At 54.1% G+C, this 23,728-nt stretch overlaps 1 protein-coding gene across 10 annotated transcripts in view; it reads right to left on the reverse strand.

The window, feature by feature from the left end:
- Positions 1-23,728, reverse strand: part of KCNT1 (potassium sodium-activated channel subfamily T member 1) — a 93,843-nt gene that overhangs the window by 35,401 nt on the left and 34,714 nt on the right. Inside the window, exons 1-2 of one of the 10 annotated variants that reach the window (XM_075439457.1) lie at positions 14,728-15,077; positions 3,119-3,160 (exon numbers count right to left, since the gene is read on the reverse strand). The exons of 7 other annotated variants lie outside the window; for them this stretch is intronic. In XM_075439457.1, the coding sequence (XP_075295572.1) occupies positions 3,119-3,160; positions 14,728-14,876 (191 nt within the window). In that variant the 5' untranslated portion in view covers positions 14,877-15,077. Of the gene's footprint in view, positions 1-3,118; positions 3,161-14,727; positions 15,078-23,728 lie in introns of those variants that run through there. 2 more of the 10 variants (XM_075439462.1, XM_075439458.1) reach the window with 2 other exon arrangements.

The raw sequence follows: 23,728 nt of genomic DNA on the forward strand, positions 1-23,728 counted from the left end.
ATGGAAAACCTGGGCGCCTGCCAAAGCGAGAAACAGGGAACAGGCTGCCCCCACGCTCAATAAGCAGTAATTGAACAATTACTCAAAGGAGGAGGGCTGTGGGTTTCAGCAAGGCTGTACTGGCTCAGCACCAGCGAGTGTGCAAGAAAACACCTTCAAAATCGCACGGGGGGCTGCACAGCTCCGGGGGGGACATCTCCCACCACAGCCCCGTTGTCCCCTGCGTCCCTGCAGCCCCGCCGTGCACCGGGCAGCTGTGTGGGGACCAGCACGCAACCGGCGCTGTGGAAAATCTACCGCTGCCTGGTTTTGCTTCACTGCCTCTTCCGCAAGCTCCGGGCTTGGCTGGCAGCCTGCGGTGGCCTGGGCCGCGGTGCTGGCAGGGCAGGGGCAGCGTGCTGCGCTGTGCCCCTCGCCGGGCAGGGCTCACCCCTCCTGCCGAGGAGCTGGGCAGGACCGACGCCGGGCTGCGAGCCGGACGCGGCCGGACACCCGGCTGCTCTCCCACCGAGCTGTGCAACGCTCGTCGGCACCGCAGCCGGGAGCTTTCCTCCGTGAACATCTTGGCTTCTCCAGGGGCTCAGCAAACAGCCCCAGCAGCTCTTGCTGCAGCAGCCTCCGGCACGTTTTTAAACAAGAAAGCACAAAGCAACCAGAGAGGGACTGGGAGCCGGGGCATCGCCTGCCTCTCCCACCTTTGGGGGCCAGAGCCCCCCTGGCCAACGCTGCCGAACCGCGGAGGGAAGGGGAGAGGGGAGACCTGTCCCAGGGCGGAGGGCTGGGACCGGGAGGAAAAGGTTTCAGCGCCTGGGAGGCACACGAGAGCACCTGGGAGACCAGTGGGCGAGTCTGCACGGTCCAAAAGGCCAAATACTGCAAACAGGTGGAACCTGCCCATCTTCTGTGAATCACTCTTGTTCCCCGTCCCTTAGCAGGTGCGAAGCCACCGTCCCCTTGTTCCGCAGAGCCCCAGCTGATCCCCACAGATCCTGGCCCTGGCCAGCCCCAAGGAACTCAGCAGCCCCGCATCAGCCCCTTGCAGGCACCATCGTAGCCACCATGGAGTCCCACACCTAGAGACGCACTGCACTGGGAACCACCATGCCGTGGCACACACTGCCCGGCGACCAGCTCAAAAACTACTTTCTTCAAGATTTCATGCATTTACCATGAGGATAAATCAGAAAAAAAGGTTCTCCTGTTTTATTATGGCGTGTGATTTTTGCCCAAGGGAAAGGAGCCATATTGCCATCCACTCTACAGCAAATTAAACACAGCTGGATGCAGGTAATGTCATCCTGGCTCCAGCAGGAACACTGCAATTTTATTTTTTGTGGATGAAAAGCAAGCTCCAAGCAGCCACTTCTGGAAAAACCCTGCCCAAAACCAAGGTTGGCTTCAAAAGCCAGTCCTCAGAGCCACTCATCTTGCACCGTGAGCTGAACGATGCCCTGAACTCATCCGCCCAAGCCCTTCTGTGCCGGCAGGACAAGGGCAGGGCAGGAGGCACCGCACCGAGGGCACACGGGCTCCGCTGAGCCGGGGGTCGGCCAGCCCTGAAACACACTACTGGAAAGAATTCACGAATCTGCAGCCATAAAAAAAGGAACCTGCGGCTGGGTTCCTTTTTCCTGTTTTTTTCATTTGGGAGGACACTGCAATGAACATGGGATTACTATGTCTCAAGAGTTCATCAACTCCCCGTTCCCCGAAGGCAGCAATAACCTCTCTCCAACCGTCTTCAGCAGTTGCAGAGCTCATTTTCAGGCACCAGACAAAGCACGGGAGGCAGCCGGGACGCACTCAGGGGTTGGTGTTGAAGATCCCTCCATGCAAGCGCCCTCAGTACCAACGAGCAAGTGACAACGCACGGTGGGGCCACCGGCACGGCACTGACCTGGCAGCACCCCGCGCTCCCGAAAACAGGAGTTCAGCTCCGGGGTGAAGCGGGACTTGCTTCTTCATCCCAGGGCTGCTCCAGTGCCTGCCCAGGCTGGGAGCTCCTGCTCAGGGCTGTCCCTGGGGGACAGCACTGCTCTGGGTAAGGTGCATGTGTGCGCCATGGGAAGGTGTCACAGGGTGAGCATGGCTGAGAGGAGCCCGGCGAGCAGCAAGGGGCTGCATGCCGTGCCCACGTGCAACCCTACCAACACACCGGCAGCAAGCGGGGCAGTGGGCCCTGGCCCCCAGCCTGCTCCCGAAGCGGGGTGCTGAGCCAGGCAGGATGGGGAGCCTCTGCCAGCAGCACCGTGCTACGTGGGGGCCTGATCCGGGCCTCCCCCCACACGGGCAGAGGGCTCTCGCTCGGCACTGCCCAAGGACACGCGTCCTCAACCGTGGGCCCTGGGCAAGGACATGCTCAACCCCAAGTCATCTTCCCACTGCGTGCCCCATCCAAGGTCTCAGCAGCCTCACGGCTGCACGGAGCAGCCCCAGCCCTGGCCTCACGCTGCTCATGGCCGGGCAGCAGCATCACTTGCTCTTAATAAAATAATAACAATAAAAAAGATTAAAACCCAGAAAGAGAAGAAGCAACGGAATAACACGCTGTGTTTTGTTTGGCTTATTTGTTTTGTAACATTGGAGATTGACACTCATGAGTCTGCTCCTATAATTGCTTCTGCTGATGAATCTGGATTGTTTAATTAGAGTCTGCGCATGGAGCTCATCACTAATGGGTAATCATCAATTTGATGCCAAGGCTATCACTTCTTCCCCAAGAAAGTTGTCCCTCTCCAAGCGCAGCTAGTCCTCCCCATGGTGGGAGCCATTGCTCTTTCAGAAGGGTTTGCTGGTCCCGTACGCAACTCCTTGGTGCCAAGAGCAGCAAAGGACCAACCTCGTGCTCACCAGCTCCCTCAAAAGCAGAAGAACCTACCTCTAACCTGAAGTCAAGGCTAACCACCGCTCTTGGCAGCAGGTACTGCACGGAATACTTGGCTCACGGGACACCATGCACACCCGCGCCGCGCAAACGCCCCGGATTGCAAGGGGTTTTTGCTCCCTGGACAACGTGGTTGGCTTTTCCCCGGTGGAAGAGGGATGGTCCCCGGGGCCACGGCAGCCCTCACCCCCTCCCCGCAGCGCCGGCGCGGGGAAGTGTACGCGGTGCACTTACTGCGAGAAGGAGGAATCCACGCTGAAGTCCTCGGCGTGAGGCCTACAGAGCGAGAGCATCACAGGAGGTGAGGGAAACGCGCTGGTGCCGGGCAGAAACCAGAGCGGCAGCCGGAGCCGTGCCACGGGAACGCCAACGCCGGAGGGACAAGCAGCGCTCGGCCGGGGGCTGCGCCTGGGAGGTGTCCCTGCGGAGGTCCCCAGGCTGGGGACGCTGGGCACCTGGCGATGCTCGGTGGCTTTGCCAGTGTGCAGCCCCTTTAAGGACTCAGCTCCACAGATAAAACTGGTTTTTATGCGTTTTTTTTTTTTTTTTTAAATGAGTCTCACAAACTGTTATCGCTGCTCTGTCTCAAATCAGTGTCACACTTTCTGCAGAGAAATTAGATTTCAAGAGATGCTGGTTGGGGTGTTTTTAGGAGCCTGACATTGTGTTTCTGCTACCCACACCTTCACAGAGCTGATTTTACAGACACAGGCGATGACCAGGGAGGGAAAACCAACACAAAAAAAAGAATAACAGAAAGGAACAACGGGGTAACACAGGGGGTCATGGCAGGGGGAGAAAGCAGAACATGAAGATGTATGAGAGCGAGTGGGAGGCGAAGGGACCGTGCTTGTGTACTGCTCATCCCGCAGCAGCTCAGTGCTGCGAAACAAAGTCACTGCAGCTGCAAAGGAAAAAACTCCCTTTGCAAAAATTGCATTCTTTTCAAGACATCTCCATCCCCGCGGACGGCCCCGGATCCCTGTCGCCACCAGGCGTTGGATGAGACTGCTTGAGCCTGAGCTGGAGCCCTTCCCACCTCCCAGTCCCCACCAGTGCCCTCTTTCCTCTCCTGACTGAACAGGAGTCTGGGCAGTCGAGGAATATAACCAAAGCTGCAGCTTGTACAGGTTTTTCTTTTGTTTCACTTTGTGTTTTATGAGTCCACAGCACTCCAGTATAGTTCATACTAAATAAAAGCAATAAATTTATATTTCAATTAAAACAGGAGTCCATAGGAAAGCTAATTCATCCCTCAGCTGCAAGGCACACGGAGCAGCCTCCCTGCGACATGATTTAGTTTGCAGCTACCGTTCTTATATTATCTGTGGGAAGGCTGCAGGGAGGAGCTCATCGCCCCGGAGCCGAAACGCCTGCGGAGAAAGCAGGCTGAGCCGAGCAGAGCCACCGTCCCGGGTGACACCGACAGCCACGTCCCCCCGCCCCGCAGCCAGGAGACCCGCGGGAGATGCTGGGGGCCTTGCCGGAGGAGCTGCTCTGTCTAGACGAGTGGCTCCCACGCAGCCCCGCTTCCCGCGAGTGGGCGGCTCTGCACCAAGCCCGGTCCTGAGCCCTCCTCGGGGAGCTGCTCGGGGGGCCGCGGGCAGGAGGAGCTGGGGGCTCCCACCCAGGAGGCTCAGCCCTGGAATCTGAGGAGCCCAAGGGGACTCCTGTGGGCAGCCCAGCACCCCCAGCCTGGGGCCGCACACCCAGCCTTGCTTGCAAATAGTCCGCTTGCGAAAAAAAAGCCCTCGACCTGCCATCTTCTCCTTCGCCTTCATGGAATCACGGGATGGTGGGGGTTGGAAGGGCCCTCTGGGGATCCCCCAGCCCAACCCCTGCCGAAGCAGGGTCACCCAGAGCAGGCTGCACAGCACCGCGTCCAGGCGGGGCTGGAATATCTCCAGAGAAGGAGACTCCACAGCCTCCCTGGGCAGCCTGAGCCAGGGCTCTGTCACCCTCAGAGGGAAGAAGTTCTTCCTCATCTTCAGCTGGAACTTCCTCTGCTTCAGTTTGTGCCCGTTGCCCCTTGTCCTGTCACTGGGCACCGCTGGAAAGAGTCTGGCCCCGTCCTCCTGACACCCACCCTGCAGATATTTAGAGGCATTAGTCTTCCCAATTTCTGGCTTGCTGGTGTGCCCGTCACAAGCAGTGAGCCAGCTCACACCCAAGCAGTCTCTCGTGCCGTCCCTCCCAGCGATATCAAGCCCTGGGGTGGGTCCATCAGCTACGCTGTCCCTCGGAGCAGCCCTGGCATTTAAGGACAGACAGCCCAGCCTTTCTCCAGCTGCAAACCAGGGGCAAGCGCAGCCCCGGGAAGGAGCCCCGCCAGCTCAGCCGCCTTCCTGCTAAATTGGATTATCCCACATTAGCGGCAGGGGCTGTTCAAGCCCCTCCGCTCACATTTGGCTTTGCGCAGGAGCCTTTTATGCCTCGCAGAGCCGTTTATGGGAAAGAAACAGCAAATGATTTGGTTTTCACTTAATATACTGCCAGCTGGCAACCGGCAAGGCTGTGCGAACAGAGCCCTACTTCAGACGCAGCTCCCCAAGGCGGAACAACGTTCCTGAAAACCATTGGTACATTTAATCACCCAGCTCGGTGGGTTCCTGCAGACCCCAAAGTCACCGTGGGTCCCAGAGCACCGGGATGAGCCAGTAGGGTTCCCAGGAGACCTTCCCCAGGCAGACAAGCCATGGGCTCGTGAGGCAAATCAGCATCTCGCTCATAAACCGGCACCATGAATAAAAGGGACTCCGAAGGGACGGACAGACCACAAACCTCCCCAGCAGTGGCTTTGGCCACTCTGTGCTGTGGTTAAAGCACGTGCGATAAAATAATACCGAAAAGGTGCTCTTGGCTTCCAAAGGAATGAACTGCTTCGTGCCGATCACAGCGGGAAGAAGTGACCCTGAGATGTCACACTGGAACCTCTCCTTCCCACCAGGCACCCGAGTTCTCATAAACAGTCTAACTGCTCGGAAAATATGGAAATCTTCTTAAGAAAACTAAAAACCACTTCAGTTCTCATCTGAAAAGGGTTGTTTCCCAGACCCCCAAAAGTTTATATAAGTTTCAACTTGGAGAGTTTGGTTTACCACAGAAAGGCCACGGTTTCTGCAGGGAGAAGGAAGGACGGACGGGCGCAGGGGATGCCCAGCACTGCCCCGTGGCCGAGCCGGCCCCGCTCCCCCCCCAGAGCGCCCTGCCAGGCCCCAGCCCCAAACCCGGGTTTCGTGCCCAGCTCCGGTGAGCAGCCCCGACCCGAGCAGAGCTGCTGACCCAGCTCGAGGAGGGCTGCGCGAGCAAACCCCCGTGCTGCCCCTCACGAACTGCCCCGGCCATCGCGGACTCTGAACATTAACCCAAGGTAGCTGCTGGAGGGGATCAGCGAGCGGCAGGAACGCTTTTGTGCACAGTCTGACTTAAGGAAAGATCAGATTTATAACAGACAGAATTAAAGCCATTTAACTGAGTCAGCAAGGTTACACTGGGCTTTAATGTGTTTTAGATAATCTACTTTAAATTCACTCTTTTACTTCATCCAGATCTGTCTCCCTGAGTATCCCTGTGCAGACAAACCTGGACTGGTCTCATTCCTACCACGGAAGGTGACCACGGCACCAGGGGTGAGCCCGACCCGCGCTCCCCTCCGCAGTCCAGGTTCTGGGGCAGAAGTGCTGTACCCGGCCAGGTGAAGCCAAGGCCCCTCATCCTGGCACTGCCAACCCTTAAATCCCAACACTGAGCTCCCAGCTGGCACAAGCAGCATCCCCCAGAGAGAGGGGCAGAGCAGGGAAGGGCGAGAGAAAGGAGAGGAGCAGAGGGGGAAGAAACTTTGCTGCTACAGAGACAAGTCTGTCACGGCGTTTCGAGCTGCAGCCCTCTGCTAGCTGGAAGGGTTTTATTAGAAGCTGAAGAGACAACGGTGTGTTTATCATTAGAACAAAAGGCAGCTAATAAACCTTGCTTATGTACATTTAGCTCATATGTCTCATGCAGAAAATTTGAGGCTAAAGACTTTGTGTTTCAAGTGTTCGAAGATGCTGAGATGGAGGAGAGCAGCAAAGCACGGCAGCAGCTCCGCTGAGCTCGCACAGAGATCCGCTCCCTCCCAGGAAACTCCCTTGCAGCTCTGCGCCTTCGCCACTGCCTCCTAATTTTTCTGGGAGGTATTTTGGTAAATGAAGGGTATTAAAAATTCCCTTCTGGTTCTGCAGTTTCTATTACTTTCAAGTAAAAAAAAAAAGAAATGATCCTGCCTTGACTAAAAGCCCCTGGAAGTTGTGAAGACACAAGTCATGACCTGCCAACGTCACGCTCAGCTTCAGGCTGCTTAATAACCACTTGCAAGGCTCAGAGGTGCTTTGAGACCGGGAGCTAAAGGGCACGAAATCTGACAGCTCTCTCCTCCGGCTCTGAGACGAAGTCCTCAGATTGAGCCATCAGATTTCATGCCCTTTAGCTCCTGGTCTCAAAATGCCTCCAAGATAGGGGCAAGGTACGGGGGATTAAGATGAACCAAGCAAGGTAACCGCTTGGGAAGGCTTCCCGAAGCGGTGTTCATCCTCTAAGACATGAGCTGCACCACGGTTCCTACCATATTGACAGTGAGAAACTCATCCCCTAAAATAGCCTGATGTGAGAAGGACAGATGGGAGGAGACGAAAAAAGAAAGTAAAGAGGGGGAGAAGGAACGAGCAAGAGGAAGGGGAAAGGGAGAGGAAGATGCATGCGTCCTGTTCGCAAACACGGGGGGCCCGCCCACCTGCCCGGCTGCGGGATGGAGCAGGGATGACCCCAGGGAAGGGACTTCAGCCCCCCGCAGCCCGGGTCCGGAGGAAGCTCATCAAGCTGATGGCACAGACAAAGCCACCGACTGCTCCAGGCACACGATGGCAGCTGCCCAACGGCTGGAAAAATGCCCCGGGCACAAACCCTCCTGCCACCCGCAGCAAAGCATGCCACGAGCACAGCTGCCTCCTCCCCACCGAGCAGCTTGTTTAATCACAGAGGCAGGTTTTTTTTTTCTGGCATTTCTCTGCAAAACCTACACTGCAACTAAAATACATAAAGTTTGGAAAGAAACAAGGCACGGTGCCAAAAAAAGCAGCATCGCCCACCGCAGCCAGACGAGCCCTTTCCCGCCTGCTGCCTGGCAGCTCCCGGCACTGCCTGCAATTACCTTCCAGAACGATTTGGCTCTCCCAGACGGGTGGGTGCTGCCAAGCCTGGGCACTGGGCTCTGCTCACCTGGCCAAAAAAAGGCCCCACAGATGCTGAGGCTGCTCTAACGCACATCTCCCTGCCTTTCCTAATGAGCCAAATGAGTCCCTGCGGTCCCGTCCAGTGGCTGAGCCTTGTGGAGGAAGGGCTGTGCACGAGCTTGGAGGTGGGCTGCGAAACACCGCTCCGGTGCAGTCCCGCATGACCCCGACGGCCGGGCTGGCAGCGCTGGCAGCCGGTGCCCGCTCAGAGCAATGGCCATGCCTGGCACCCTGCTCCCCCCATACGCAGGAAAGCCCCCACGGGAGGAGGAACCTGCTAATCCCCATGTCCCGATGGGACCTGATCGGGAACGAGGGACCTAAAATAAACAGAGCAAAAGCCCAAGTGCGTGCTTCGAGTGTAGGCATCCTTAGGTTAGGCGTCTCGTCTGCATGTCAGCGCCTATCTAGGGCGCCGAGATTTTCAGCGGCGCTGGCATCTCACCAGCAGCCGTGGGAGGAGCGCTCGGCGCTTCCAAAACTCAGCCTGCTCCCCCTGGGCAGCCGGCTCGGGGTCAGCATCGCCCCGCGCCCAGGGGTTGCAAACAGCTTCTGCTGGAGCGTGCCTGGGGACAGGGACAGGGATTTGAGGGCCAGGGACAACAACCACGGGACCAGCCACCAAAACACATCCGAAACCCGCAGGAGGGAGCTCACAGCTGAGCCCTGACTGGGACACGGTGATGTGAGTCTTGTCCCCACACAGAGGAGTGGGACACAAAACGGGGAGGATGAGCAGAGCTCGGGGGCCATTCCAGCGCAGCTCCGGGCCAAGCACAAGAAACAGCCGGGCGCAAGCCCCCGCGCCACAGCCCAGGCTGAAATCACTGGCTGTGTTTACAAATGGCTCTGTGTGGTGTGAAGGACGCCAGCTGTCAGCTCGCTGTGCTGGCAGCCAGGATCTGGGGTCCTTTCCTGTTCATCAGGATCAAGCAGTGCATTTGCATATTGCCCTTCTAACGGAGTTCAGCAATCGAGCACTCTGCCCACTGTTTGCAGTGGTCCTGCACTGAAAACATGCTCAGCATCACACAGCATCGCCCAGTGCCACCCCCCCAGAGCCGCACCACGATGTCTGGAAGAACAACCCAAGGGAACTACACCCGAGGCTGCGAGGAGAGGCGATGCTCAGCAGGCTCCCTCCCACGGGACCCCCGCTCCGAGACCAGCCAGCGCTTCAGTTACCGTCAGGGGAACGCTCGGAGACGCCACGCTCCAGTCTGGGCAACCGTCGCAGAGCATCAACACCCTGTCAGCAAACAGCCGCGCGGCACAGCGAACCCTGAAGCGGACTCAGCGCTATCCGAACAGAGATACCCACCACCAGAAACACATCCCTGCGAGGGGCTGCCCAGCCCAGCCAGGGGAAAGCGGGTCAAGGCTCAAGCACTTCGTAAGCGAAGCCCTCTGGACCCCTCGGGTCTCTTTCAGGTCTTCTCCGTGAAGGCTCCCGCAGGGACCCTGCCCGCAGCGATGCGGTTCCTGCCTGCCCCGGGGACACGTGGCAGTGCCGCCTTCGCAAAGTGCCACAGACAGTCCTGGCTTGGAGAAGTGCAAGGGCTGGGTCTGGCACAGAAACAGAAATCTCCCATAATCAAACCATCCCAATACCCCTGGCCTCAGCATTTCTCAATTTTCTGCTAGAAACCCTCAGCGGGCAGCCAAGAGAGTAGCAGCAGAAGAACCAAGGCTGGACCATGCTTGTTTCCAGGGGCAGGGGTGGGCAAACCCCGCTCGGGGCAGTCCCTTGCCCACCCTGCCATGGCCCTCCTCCTGCATAATAACACCTCACCAAAAGTTGAAGTGGCAAACCAGCATATGCTATTCATTGAAGACAGAAATACATCTCCAAAAGCTCTTTTTTGGAAGAAGATTTTGTTAAAGAAATGCTAAAAAAAAAAAAATTAGCTGTTGACTTATTGCCCCCCAGGGAGGGGATTCAACAACACAGCAACACTTCGACTGCAGAGGAGCTGCACCCAGGCAGCTGCTGCTGTGACCTGCTACGGAGACCACCACCGGGAAACCTGGCTGCAAGGACAGAGTGGTTGTACTGGTTTCAATGGCCAGGCTGGACCTTTCTGCTGGTCTGCTTGTGTGCGAGTGCCAGGCGATGAAAAAACATTTAGCGAGATCTGTTTGTTAACGCCTGGCTGCCCCTTGGGGGAACAAACAGCAATTAGTCAGAAATTACATTTTCAGACACATTTGGGTGACTTCCTCGCTCCTCGAAGTGCTTTACCTCCAAGAAACGTTGCCTTAGACTCGCCCTAGCAGAGTGCTGCTATTTCTCACCGAGCAGACTCCAGTCACCTTGTTGACTGTAACATGGCTGAAGCAAAGTCCCATTTATTCCTGCCAAAAATATCTCGAACTGAGAGACGCGGCGAGGCTGCAGGAGGTGGGATTGCACAGCCTGAAGGAGAGAAAGGGAGGGAAGGATCTAATTGCTGCCCTTGGCTACCTGACGGGTGCATGCAGGAAAAGGACAAGAGAGAACAGGCACAAGATGAAGCAAGGGAAAACTTCACTCGCCCTGAGTGACCAAGCCCTGAACCAGGCACCCAGAGAGGCTGAGAAATCTCCAGCCTGGGAGGTGTTCAAAACTCAGCAGGACTGGTCCTGAGCCAACTCAGCCAACTTTAAAGTTAGTCCAGCTTTGAGCAGGGGTTGAGCCACAGCCGTCCAGAGGTCCCTTCCAACCCCAACGCTTCTGCAATGCTGATTTTCTTCCCCAGACTTCAGCAGTTCATATTTTGGCCATCAGCAGCTCAGCACACACAACTCAAAGAGCTGAGGGTGGAAATGCAGGGTGGGGAGGGGACACGCAGCACTGCCAGCCTCTGGCCCTCCCAGGGTTTAGGGCAGAGCTTTGAAACCAGGTACCTCCGGGGCATGTTTGCAGGCCCTTAAGAGCACCAGTGTGCCCCAGGACAGGTAGTGGTCAGAGTTTCCTCTACTTCCAGCAGTCCTGCATAAACAGGACACAATTATCTTGTAAAAATGTTCATTTGTGTTTTCAAACCCACATCTCCGGTATTACAGCCATGAAATGGGGTCCAAACACAGGCATTTACATCTCCTCACGCCTGCCAGCAGCTTCCTCCCAAACACGGGGCCGCTCGATGGAGAGCACAGTGCAGCATTTGGCCTTTCTGGGACTTTGCTCCCTATCAGACCTTTCTCTTTCAAATTCCCCTCCAGCGCACAGGACCAACCTGCCTCAGGAAAAGCCCAGCTCATAGGGGAAAGACTCAACCTTTCATGGCTTGCTCCAGCCACGTGATTGCCGTGTGCCGGGACAGTTTCAGTGCCCAGGCGGCAGGTCCGGCGGCAGAGCCTGCCCTCCCCGGAGTGGCTGGGAGGCGACCCTGGTTGCTTCCGCTCCTCAGAGCAGCCCCTGATGCACAGAAGTAGCTCCAAGCATCTTCAGCGGAAGCCACTTCCACACAAGCAGTCTGGGCCAGTCGCATTCCACCCACAGCTCTCCACCCGCAGAATCACACCCGCAGTTTGGGGTTGGCAGGGCCCTCTGGGGATCCCCCAGCCCAACCCCTGCCCAAGCAGGGTCACCCAGAGCAGGCTGCACAGGACCGCATCCAGGCAGGTCTTGAGTATCTCCAGAGAAGGAGACTCCACAGCCTCCTTGGGCAGCTGAACCCGAGGAAGAATTTCTTCCCTCTGAGGGTGACGGAGCCCTGGCCCAGGCTGCCCAGAGGGGCTGTGGAGTCTCCTTCTCTGGAGATATTCAAGCCCCGCCTGGACGCAGTCCTGTTCAGCTGGAACTTCCTCTGCTTCAGTTTGTGCCCGTTGCCCCTTGTCCTGTCGCTGGGCACCACTGAACAGAATCTGGCCCCATCCTCCTGACACCCACCCTGAAGATATTTAGAGGCATTTCTAAGGTCCCCTCTCAGCCTTCTCTTCTCCAGGCCAAAGCAGCCCAGCTCCCTCAGCCTTTCCTCATAGGAGAGATGCTCCAGTCCCCTCATCATCTTTGTAGCCCCCACAGGAAAGCGTCCCCATCCTGCATGCTTAGAGCCAGCCCCAAACTCCCCTTTTTGCCTCCAACTGGGGAATATTACACGGCTGTAGAGTGGTTTCTCTTCAGATGAATTCAAACCCTTCCTATTTTAACTGGGAACCCCTAAAAGCTTTGAGATGCTGCAGTGACTAAGAGACAGGGTAAAGAGGTAAATAAAGTAGGTGAGAATAAACTTCACTGGCTTCAGTTGTCCACAGAATTCATCTGCATCCCTGAGAACATTCTGTAACACAGCACCTTCTTCCACCATCACCTGGTAATTTCACTCCCAAGTCTCAGCGAGAATTGTCCCTGCTAACTTGATAGTGCCTGGCTTTGGAGGAGATGAAGCATCTCAAACGCGCTATTCGTCATTTCTGAAGCAATCTTCCTGCCTTCGTTGCTTGCACACACAGCGAAGACAAGTGCACAAACTCAGTCTTAGTTGCCAACTCAACTGTCGGGAAGCAGCACGCAGCGAAGGAAAGCCTGGCAGCCAGGAATTCAGCCACTGCAAACGGCAGCTTGCAGGGCTCTACCCACTGCCAGAGGGGTGTAAAAGTGTTGCCATCAACTTCTCTACCTTTCAGCAGCATCAGCTCCTTACAGCAAGGCTGCAGCTAAACACTTGAAATTCCAGTGAAACCCAGGGAACTGGATTCTTTTATAAAGCCTGGAGGCACCCTGGCGTGCTCTGCATGCTTGGCTTTCTGGCAAGGGTCCACTAAAACGCCATAGCTATGTGATTTTTGGAACTGTTGTACCCTGTCCCCCCCCAGATCCAATGATGTTTTGCAGCAAACCCTCTTGTGTGCCACGCTCCCCCCAAGAGACAAGGGGGGTCAGCACTGGAATGAAGGTTTGGCTCCCTGGTCCTGAGCAGGAACCCACCTCAGCGCAGGAGAGAAGCTCCTCTTGCATGTTTAACCACAGCTGATTAGTGGTGGTTGGGATGAGCTTGTAAGAGTCCCCGAGTTACAAGTATGAGTCTTTTTCTAGCTTCAGTGCATCTGGATTTGAACCCTGGCACTGTTATGAGGGGTACACCAACAGTAGCTGAAAGGCACATCGAGGAAGCAAGCTCACTCCAAAGGCTTTGCCAACTGTAGGGTTCAGGATGTGCCTGCAGAGATGTAGGTACCCCCAGAACAGCTCCAACTTTGACACCTTTTTGAAGCAATGAAAGCAAGACAAGAAAACAGAGTGAAAGCAGTCTGATCAGCCCTGGGATTGCTTGTCAAAACGTGCTGAGACCGCACAAGCTTCAGGGATTTAGTTCCAACGTGTCCATGTGATGCCCATTTGCAGCTCTCCACACATGTAAGCCCTTGCCTCACACAGGCAGCAGGCAACGACCCACAAGACCCAAGAGTCTCCTCACCAGAGGACCGGCATCGGTGCCATCTGGAGAGTTGACACACCACACGTCAGACCAAGACATGCACTCTCAGTCCTGCCAGTACGCCAGGACTCTGCCTCCCAGACCTGGAGACTGAAGCGAGTGCCCGGCACAGCTCGGCAGTGGGGGAATGACCCCATCGATGTCCCTGCCTTGCTCCCATGGCACACACCTCCCTCCTCGGCTTCCCCAGTGGGGACCACATCTGCTAATCCTGGCTCGTTGACATCTTCCCCCAGCCCACCAGTGAGATACACCAAAATGCTGAAGCTGAGGCGTGAATTCCAATCTAAAGCCAAACAAGTAAAATTCACCGTGAGCAGAAGCTTTCCTACAGTGCTCATTTGCACTGGAAGCCAGAGCTAGAAACAGCACCAAATTGTGTCCTAGAAGATACAGTACACAATCAGAGGTGAGGCAATCTTTGCTGAGAAGGAAGGCAGCATGGATGGGCTGGAAGGCTGAATAGATGGGGAAAAAACGAAACAGAAAATGGAATGAACAGATCAAGAACTGAATTACTGAGATATGCATCCTCACCATAACTAGGGGACCTGGTTTCTTCTGAAACACTGTGTTTCAAGTGCAGTGTAAAGCAATTTTCACCTCCTGAAAAACGGCTTGTTTCTTTCTGTACCCATCAGCTGTGCGCTTGCAGAAAGATTCTGCAGCATTTTGTATGGTGGCTTTTTTTTTTTTTTTTTTTTGCAGTTACAAATAAATTATTCCTCAGATGGGGAACTGAGCATCTCTTCTTCCATGCAGACATGGTGCTTATGTACAGTGCATACTGTGGCGTTCGCAGTGTAAATAAGCTTCAGTCTTACACTGCACAGACAAGGCGCAGAGCAAGTTAGCAGTGCTGGGGGGCAGCCCCACAGTCTCAGGGCTGCCACTCAGACATGCTTTTGGCGTATAAAAAAACCAAGAAGCACTTATAAAAAATTTAAAGGAACTGGCTTTCTTCTGCTCCAGCTACCTATTTCATAATACTACTTTGGAGCTGGGGTGGCTCTTTAACATAGCTATCAGAAGGATTTGATCCACCACCCCTCCAGCCCGTGGAGGCACTAATCCTTTCCTTCTCATTTAAAAGATAAAAGGTGCTGCCTCCCCCACCCACAAAGCCCCACGCACCACTGCAGTCCTGCAATACCTTTGTCCGACATCACTCGCCAAGGATCCCATCCGCCGAGCCGGTAACAAGGGGCTCACCCCATGGACATCTTCTGTCATCGCCGGTGGGACAGTTTTTACGTGGGAATTGCTCTCTGAAGGGGAATTCTTCAGCTTGGCTCTCGCCATCCTGCGAGCTTTGGCTGCCTCTGTGACTTCCTCCTCTTCCCCCCCTGAACTCTCTCATACATAGCAATCCTCACCGCATTCAGTTTAGAGCTGTCGGCACGTACCATCTCCTTCCTTCTTCTCTCTCCCCACGCACGGCTGCTCAGTGGAACAATCCTGCCCTGCACATTTATTTTGGTAGTGAGGGGAGTCAAGGCAAACTCTCTGGCCTTGCTGCTGCAACGAATTTGGTGCAAGTGACCGAGAAAACATCCACAATGCAGAAATCTCTGAAATGGCTTTGTTTAGTAAATAACGTAATTGCCTTGGCTGTCTCCTTAAAAAAACGATTGCACTGCTGTTATCTCCACAAGCAGGGCAGAGGCTGAGGGATTATTTTTTCCCCATCCCTGTTTTGCAGTAGCAACGTGAGGGGGAGGAAGCTATTTTATCTTTTTCCTCTGTGTAAAGAGCAGTGTGTGGACTGCGTTCCAGTGGAGAGGCTCAGCGTGCTTGGCTCGCAGACACAAAGCAGTGGAGCAAGGTCCCCTCCTAAACCCAACCTCTGTGAGCTGAGCAGAGAGGAACCCGCTGCAGCTTCCCTCTGAGCTGCCAGCGGCCCCGGGGGCTCAATCACGGCTAAAACACCACCTGGAAAGGTGCACGCTCCCTGTCCCAGAACAACCCAGCCTTCCCTCTTCAGGTGAGTGCAAAAGCTGCTGCTCCTTGAACATGCTCAGCACTGATTTCTCAAGAAACCGAACAGGGAATTCACTGTTGCCAGGGGGAGTCCCGCCAGGAGCCAAACCCCTGAGTCCCCCCGTGCGCAGGTGGGACTGGAGAGAGGGAACACGGGCTTCTCGCCCTTTTTTTGGGGGTGCCACCAGTCCATAGCTGCTCCTGCTCGTGCTTGTGGCAGCCCTCAGCACAGAGCCCCTTCCAGAAGAGCACGAGGGAGCCGCAGCCGCTCCCCGCGGCCTGGGGCTCAGCACCATGGACAGCCCGGGCTCAGCACCACGGACAGCGGCAGCGTGGCACCACCCCACAGAGCGCCCGGTGCCGCCCACCAGCACTGCCCCACGGCACGCCAGTGTCACCCCACGGCAAACCAACATCACCCCACGGCACACCAACATTACCCTATGGCATGCCAACACCGCCCCACAGCACACCAATGTCACCCCACAGCATGTCAACACCACCCCATGGCATGCCAACATCACCCCACGGCATGACAATATCACCCCACGGCATGACAACATCACCCCATGGCACACCAACATCACCCTATGGCAGGCCAGCATTGCCCCACGGCACGCCAACACCGCCCCATGGCATGCCAACATCGCCCCATGGCACGCCAACATTGCCCCACGGCACACCACCACCACTCCACAGCACGCCAACACCACTCCACAGCACGCCAACACCACTCCACAGCACGCCAACATCGCCCCACGGCATGCCAACACCGCCCCACGGCACGCCAACACCGCCCCACGGCACGCCAACACCGCCCCACGGCACGCCAACACTGCGTGCCGACGCTACCTCATGGCACACTGATCCTGCCCCATGGTTTGCCAGTGCTGCTCCACCACACACCACTGTTGCATGGCAATGCTGCCCCACTGCATACTTTAAATAAAGACTAAATTCACTGACTGATCACCAGTGAGACATCACGACACAAAAAGCCAATGCAAATAATTAAGCTCCTTGACAGGATTTCCTTAAAAGGAACATTATGTACAAAGACTCCACATATTGACAGCTGGGAGGGTCTTCCCAGAGTCTGAGAAAGGACGGCTGTCTTTGAATGAAGGGAAAAAGCCGACTGAAATGGGAAATCTGGGATCCAAAGTGCTTCACTTTCAGAATGAAAAGCTGACATGGCACCAGCTGTGTGCCCTGACCAAACTGCACACTTCCATATCCCCGCGAGGCTATCGGAGCACCCAGCATCACTGTCCTGTGCCAAACTCTGGCAAGAAAAGGTCAATCCTTTTCTTCCTCTCTCTTATCAGTGAACTGTCAAGCACGAGCTCTGCTGGCTGTTCTTCTCCCGAAGATCGGTACCTAACGATGACTTACCCCACGACGCAGAAGCAGTCCCTGGCTGCTCTGAGAAGAGAACCCAAGTCCCCGTTTCCTGTTAACCAAACCCTTGTTTCCCTACTCAGAGCATTATTTCTTAATGGGATTTCACCATAAGACATACTTTATTTCAGCGTTCTGAAATGTAAAATGGATAAAAACCCACAGCCCATTTACTAATGTGCCAGCTTCCAGCATACATTTAATTTCTCCTTTTGCCTCAAAATGATTCATTAGCTCAATGCATTCATTTTCTAACAGAGCCATTCCTTTCTGCTTCACGGTTTGCTTCAGCCTCATCTGCAACTTATTGCTCAATATTGTTTACTTCAGGGTGTTTTTCTCGAGCCCTCTGGATCGGACTGTGCCAGCTCAGGGCCTGATGAATCCTCCCGGGCAACAGGAGTCACTGGGACTGGGTCAATCAGGTCTGTCTTTTAGGGACCTATTTGCAAATTCTGCTTTGTATTGTAATCCTAATTCCAGAAGAACATTAATTTCAGGATTGAGATTTGATGTGAAAAGTGGCTTATGCTTAAATTATAACCATCTCAGCACTAACGCCATCAAGCAGCAGGACTGAACAGAAGAGGTATTAGGGAAAGTCCTGAGGAATTCTAACAGAAAATGGAAACTCTCCTGTCATACATTTGCTGTATAGAAGGTAACAAAAATGACATCAAAGAACACTTTGGGAAACTCAGTTCACGCCTGTGGGAGCCTCTACATGAAGACGTCTTTTCTGTTAAGCACTTACATACAAACCAAGACACGAAAACCAGAAGAGATGGGAGCAATCCAACACAGGGTCATGAGAAACTGCAAACAATCCTGCTGGTTTGAGTGGCCATTTCCCTTCCAAGGGAGAAAAGGGGTTGTCTGACGCTGAGGACAACCTCTCTGAGGCTGGATAATCCCACAGAGCTACTCAGGGTTGGAAGGGACCTTTAAAGCTCATCTAGTCCAACCCCCTGCAATGTGCAGGGACACCAGCCCAAACTATTCTACGATTCTATGACTGCTCAGATCCACGTTGGGATGCTGAAACAATTCCTTTGCTGTAGATCTGTCAGAAAAAAAGTCCTCCCTCAGGCAACGCAATGTGTTCCACTCTTCACCTAAAGACCTACAGCCCTGGCAGTGTCTCTCCTCCCAAGCCACCTCCCAGACAGGCCCCGGGCGCTGTCGTGACAGTAAGAGCAATTGAAGGAGGAGGAGTAAAGAAGGAACTCGGAGCAAAGGCAACCCGGAGTGGTCTGGGTCACTGAGCCACTAGCAATGCAGGAAAAGCACCCTGGTCCTCTCGGCTGGGAGATGAGAATCCAAGTCACTGATGAGAAAAAAGGAAAAATAAAAGCACTGGAGTGCCGGGCTGTTGGTGGAGCACACTGCTGCCTGTCAAAGGGTGAAGGATCACACCGAGTGGATGAAGCCACTTTCCCGTAACTCAGAAAGTGAAGGGCTGTCACTTAGGAGAGGACATTTAATTGCAGGTCCCCTGTGCTGGTGATGCCCATTCATGGCTGCTGGACACAGAACTCAAATAATGCAACAGGCAAAATGCATCACTCAGCACACCCAGAACGCTCGTTCTTGCTGGGAAACCGCACGTTCCTAGAAAGAGCCACAGCTGCAAATGTAACCTGGAGCACAGCTCGGTGTGTCTGCCCTGCAGGCACACGTTGGCCGTGTTCCCACCACGGCACAGGAGGGTAAGCTACACATCAAACACCTTGTTTCTACACCACGTTCTCCAAGGGAATCCAGGAATTAAAATCAACAAAACACAACCTCGGTGACATCAATATCGGAATAAGAATTGCTCTGGTCCAGAAATCTTTGCCCAGCTAACTGAATGCCAACCATCTGACTGTAAGCCAGGAAATCAATGTTTAATTTTAGTTTGAGAGCCCCTCACGAACTGCTGATTTCTCATTTCAGTGTCTGCATTATGCAGAGACCAGTGCTGTGCCGGGGGCTGGAGAGATGGCTGGGAACTGCTGAGCAGCAGTTGCAGCGGTAACAGTATTTCTGAAAATAAGCTTTAGAAAGAAGCGTATTTTTCATTAGTCTTAATTGAATCTGCAGCAACTCCATTGTTAAATATTCTCCTTTTATCTAGGTAGTTTTCATTCACAACTGCCAAAACTCCTTTTACGCGCCTGTTCAACTCATTATTAATAAAGCCTGACCTAGCCCATTATACCTAATTGATAACACAGGAAGGGGTTGGGGGTTTTTTCCGTATTCCTCTGGCAAACAACCTGTTGTGTTGAGATACAACCCCAAAGTGTCAGTGTGCAAAGCCGTCTGTAAGAAAAGCCAGTTTAATATATTTAAAAATCTTGAAAAGTCACCCTGAAAGACATTGACTATACAAAGATAATTCCAGAACCACAAAAGGTAACTTGTGTAGGAGAGCACGTTTTGCTAGAAAACATCTGTGCTCACGACCACATCAGCATCTCACGAGAGAGTTTACCAGCCACGGCAGAGCTGCTACTCTACAGGAGGGGCTGCCTTCACACAAAATACAGCCATAATTCGAGGGACCCTGAACTGAAAAGTCATTAAGGCTCATTATTATCTCTCTAGGGAACGCCCTGGTTCTACAGACCCACAGGCAAGCCACTCGGAAAATCACCTGTCCGTTGGGGCTATCATCCGGCTCCCGAGGATCAGGGCCCTGCACGGCCCCTCCAGCTGCCCCTCGCCAGGCTGCTTTGTGTTTGTGCTGCCTTGCAGGGCAGCCCTGACCTCCTTTTATTTAACAACTCCAAGGAAAAGCAAGGTCCCGCATAACTTTATTACCACCACAAACACCTCCTATACTTCAAGACCCCAACAAATGCAACACCGTGACTTCAATGGCTTCATGAACTTCAAGAGCACTACGAATACTTTGATAAAGGCTACAAACCGCTCTGACTCGGCCTCGTGCTGAAGTGTTTTTCGAGAAGGGCACGCGTGCCAGTTTTGCCCTTTAGTCTCCGGGAAATGCCCTACACTGTCACCATGCATTTTGCAAAACAGCTTTTCAAACGCTGCCAATGCTTTGAGGTTGCCAAGGCTCACGCGCAGCCCTGCAAAGCAACCCCACGCCCCACCACGAGGCTCCTGCAACCAGGCTAGCACCGAGCAGCATAAAGCAGCACTGTTTAAGCACCAGCAGAACCATCCCTTTTCAACAGAGTTGCCTGGAAATGTTGCTATTTTGGAGGAAATGTAAAGATTTTTTTTTCTGTTTACTAATTGTTCTTTTTTCCCATTGGAAGTTAAAATCACAGAAAGCAGAGCTTCTGCTTATTCACTGGAATATTTTTTCCTCTGACATTTGTTTCAATTAAAATAACAAATTTGCCAAAAACAAAAAAATGCAAAAACCAAAAAATGCTCCATCCTCCTTCTTTGCATAGGACTTGGCCGTTCCATCCCCATAGGGTGCCAGCATTGTCCCCCCGCACAGCGATGTGGCTGGAGCACAGACACACTGAGAGACCCCCAGGAGCCCCTTGCCTGCTCCCCTGAACAGCACACAGCGCACAAGAGTGGCCCAAGGAACTCCTTTCCTAACAAGATGGATCCTCCTGCCCATATTCTTGACTATCCATCAGCAGGTGGAGTCGCTGTTAACAAGAGGGTTGAATCCAAAGAGTTTCTGTTCCTTTTGCAGTCAAAAATACGATCCAAATACATTGACTACTTCAGATTGCAGAGACATTAGAATATATAGGAGATGCTTGGGAGTCCTCTGGACAGCAAGGATGTATGTATTAATAAAAACGCTCAGAAAATACTGTTTGTATTGATCCAGAGTCAATTTTAAAACTTCTCTCCATCTTCTCTCCATTAGGCTGGAGAGAAAGGTCCTCTCTGGCACACAGCCACTGGCATGGGAGCAGGACCTCAGCACTCAGCTGCTGCGGTGAGCCAGCAGATCTTTCTCGGAGATGAGTTGTGCAACAAAAATCAGGGTTTAAAAGACACAGACGATCAAATCCTTCCTGTAGGGGCTGGGGGAAAACCAGGGCTGGGTGGTGACTCCTACCTGCTGTTCAGAGAGACGCGCATCCAGGTGACCTGGGGCTTCCCAGAGGCTGCTCCCAGCGAGAGAGACGTGGGTCCCCGCAAGCAGCTGGGAGCCCGGTGCTGCCCGAGCGCTGCTCCACACCAGGTTAGGGCCAGGCAAGCCCATAGCAGCACTTTGCAATTCAAAGTACTTGCAAACGTGGTCTGCACTGAAGTTCCTGTAGAGCTCTGCATCTGACGGATCGCAGCTCCTGCCTTCCCCTCCCCTGCGGTGCCTGCGAGCAGTGGCCTTTGGCAGCAGATTGCCAAAGATAACGGGAGGATTTCCCAGGACTTCAGTTTTCTTTGAGGTGAATCCATGTCTCGGCATCTCCACAAACAGAACCAGTAACGGGCTGCAAGCAGCAGGGCAGCGGCACGAGAAAGCATCTCAGTGACTCTCCCACCTGCGTTCGCGGTGCACAGAGGCGTTATCATTCACCATGTGAACTACCATCACACCAAGAGGTTCCAGTCAAAACAAGCCTCTTTTCCCGGGCTCAGGTAAAGAGCTCTTTTCCCTGCAAGCCTGCAGTCTGAAGAGGGCCAAGACGCAAGGGGATGTAGGGCAGGACAGAGCAGGAGGCAAAAAACCCCAACCCTCAGCGACTTCGCAGGAGCTTGTAAGAGGTTACGGCCTCTCAGCCCTCCAGCTAAGAAAACAGAAACAGCAATTACTTCAGTGTCATTTGTCCATGCACTGTGTGGAGCGCCCCAAGACCCAGGGGACATTCGGGAGCTGGGAGAGTCTTCCCGAGCAGCAGGACTCTGAGAGGCTGGAGAGGCGAAGCGCAGCCGGAGCAATACACACTGGGGGGAGGGCAACAGCAGCTCTCCGCAGCGCCTGCTCACCGAGATCTAGGGCACCAGCAAGTAAACACTGTGCCCTGTCTTGCATTTCTTTTCCCCGGTTTCTGCTTTGGCAGGGTTAATGCCTTTGCACCACAGGCACTGACGAGTTCCCCGAGAAGCCGTCAGATGGATCTACACCACTGTGAGTTCTCCTTTGTAGCTGGGACTCTTTCCTGACATTTGTCTTTAAAAAGCAACACCATTCATATGAAAAGTTGATTAATTCCACTTGTTATAATTATCCTCACAAATAAAATCCAGCTATTTCCCCCCTGTGAACATGGGGGATAATGGTCCTTACCCTTCTCAGTAAAGCATTTCAGTTCCAGGGGTGAGAAGCTCTGTACCAAGTGCTAAGTGTTATTATTAAACTGTCATTAAAAGCATTTCAGCAAAAGTTCACAAACTGCAGGGATTTCTGTCATCACAGCTGCTGACTAGGATGGCAATCGGGCTGAGCGGTTACTGCCAAAACCACAACGGCACTGAAGACCTGTCTCGGTGCCGGAGTCCCCACTGGAACACGCTTTCCGCAGTCAGTGCCACCCCTGCAGCCACGTCCACCTTCCGAAGGGTGTCACCTCCGCGGATCTCCCTGCTGCGCTGCCCTGTGGGGCCATGTCCCACCACGGTGGGCTTGGGGGGCTGCTCCATCCCCGCTGCACTTCTGCAGGGTGCTCAGCACCAAGGCAAACCAAAGGACCCCAACAGGAGAGAGCCTGGAGCCGGGGAACACCAATATTCACTGGCACCATCACACAGCTGCAGAGATCTTCGGCCAACTGGTGCCACGCCAGACACCAGGCACTCACAGGCGCCTGAAAGATTTGCATGACACAGGCAGAAGTGAACTGGCTGTTTTGTTCCCTCCCTTCCCCTGTTTAGTGTTGGCAGCCGAATCAGGCAATGGCACCTGGCAGCAGCTCACTGCCTCGCCCAGCATCTCTTCCACAGAGTTTGGGAGACTCCTCTAATAAACCCCAGCACTGGAGATTCAGGGAAGATGGAATATTTTAGAAAACATGGAGAGGAGCATATTTAGCAGCAGCAAGAGAGCTGGAAACAGAAGGAAGCCTTTGAAGAGCTGGGCTGATGGGGAGAGATGGAAAAATTATGCAAAGTAAGAAAATACATACAGAGCTTGCAGGCAGGCTGCAAGCCCAGAGGGGGACGGTGCGTCTGATAGTAGAAGAGCCTTTGATTTCTCTCCTCTTCCCTGAGTTCTCTGCATTAACATATCAAGTGTAAACAATTTCAAAATGTTAGCGTTTAGAAGAGGGGAGAGCATCTCCCTTACAGACCCAGGACTTCAGAAGCTGCCCCGTAACAGGCAGTCATGCCCTGCGGCTTCCCCCTGCCCAGTGCACCGAGCAGTGCCCACGCCAGCCCCAGCACCCCGCTGCTCTGATAGCCGGGGGGCTCAGCTGGTCCCCCCCGGCTGCGCCCCGGCCCCTGCGGATGTAGGGGACGCACAAACAAGTGCCCCCCTGGCTAACCCGGAGGGGGGCCGGCAGCTCCCCTTCGCCAAGAAACTCCCCAACGACCCGGCGAGCTGGCTAGAGCCATTATATAACTGCGACGCAAGAGCCTCGCACGCTGAATCCCAGAACTGTCATCGCAGCCTTTGCAAATCCATTTTTACTTCTCTAAGTGTGGCTCATCAGCGACGAACACGAAAGCTGCAAACCCAGTATGTTAACTTGGGACTGCTTAGCAGGGAGAAGAAGAAATAGAGCAGATCCAAGCAGATGCTGAACAAATATCCCTACAAAGCCACGGGACCTCCAGTAACTATTTCTATGGTGCATTTTACATGCTCACAAGCAGAGCAATGAGACCCTGAAGCCTGACAGTGA

This window comes from Opisthocomus hoazin, chromosome 19, assembly GCF_030867145.1.
Source record: "Opisthocomus hoazin isolate bOpiHoa1 chromosome 19, bOpiHoa1.hap1, whole genome shotgun sequence".
Lineage (NCBI taxonomy): Eukaryota > Metazoa > Chordata > Aves > Opisthocomiformes > Opisthocomidae > Opisthocomus > Opisthocomus hoazin.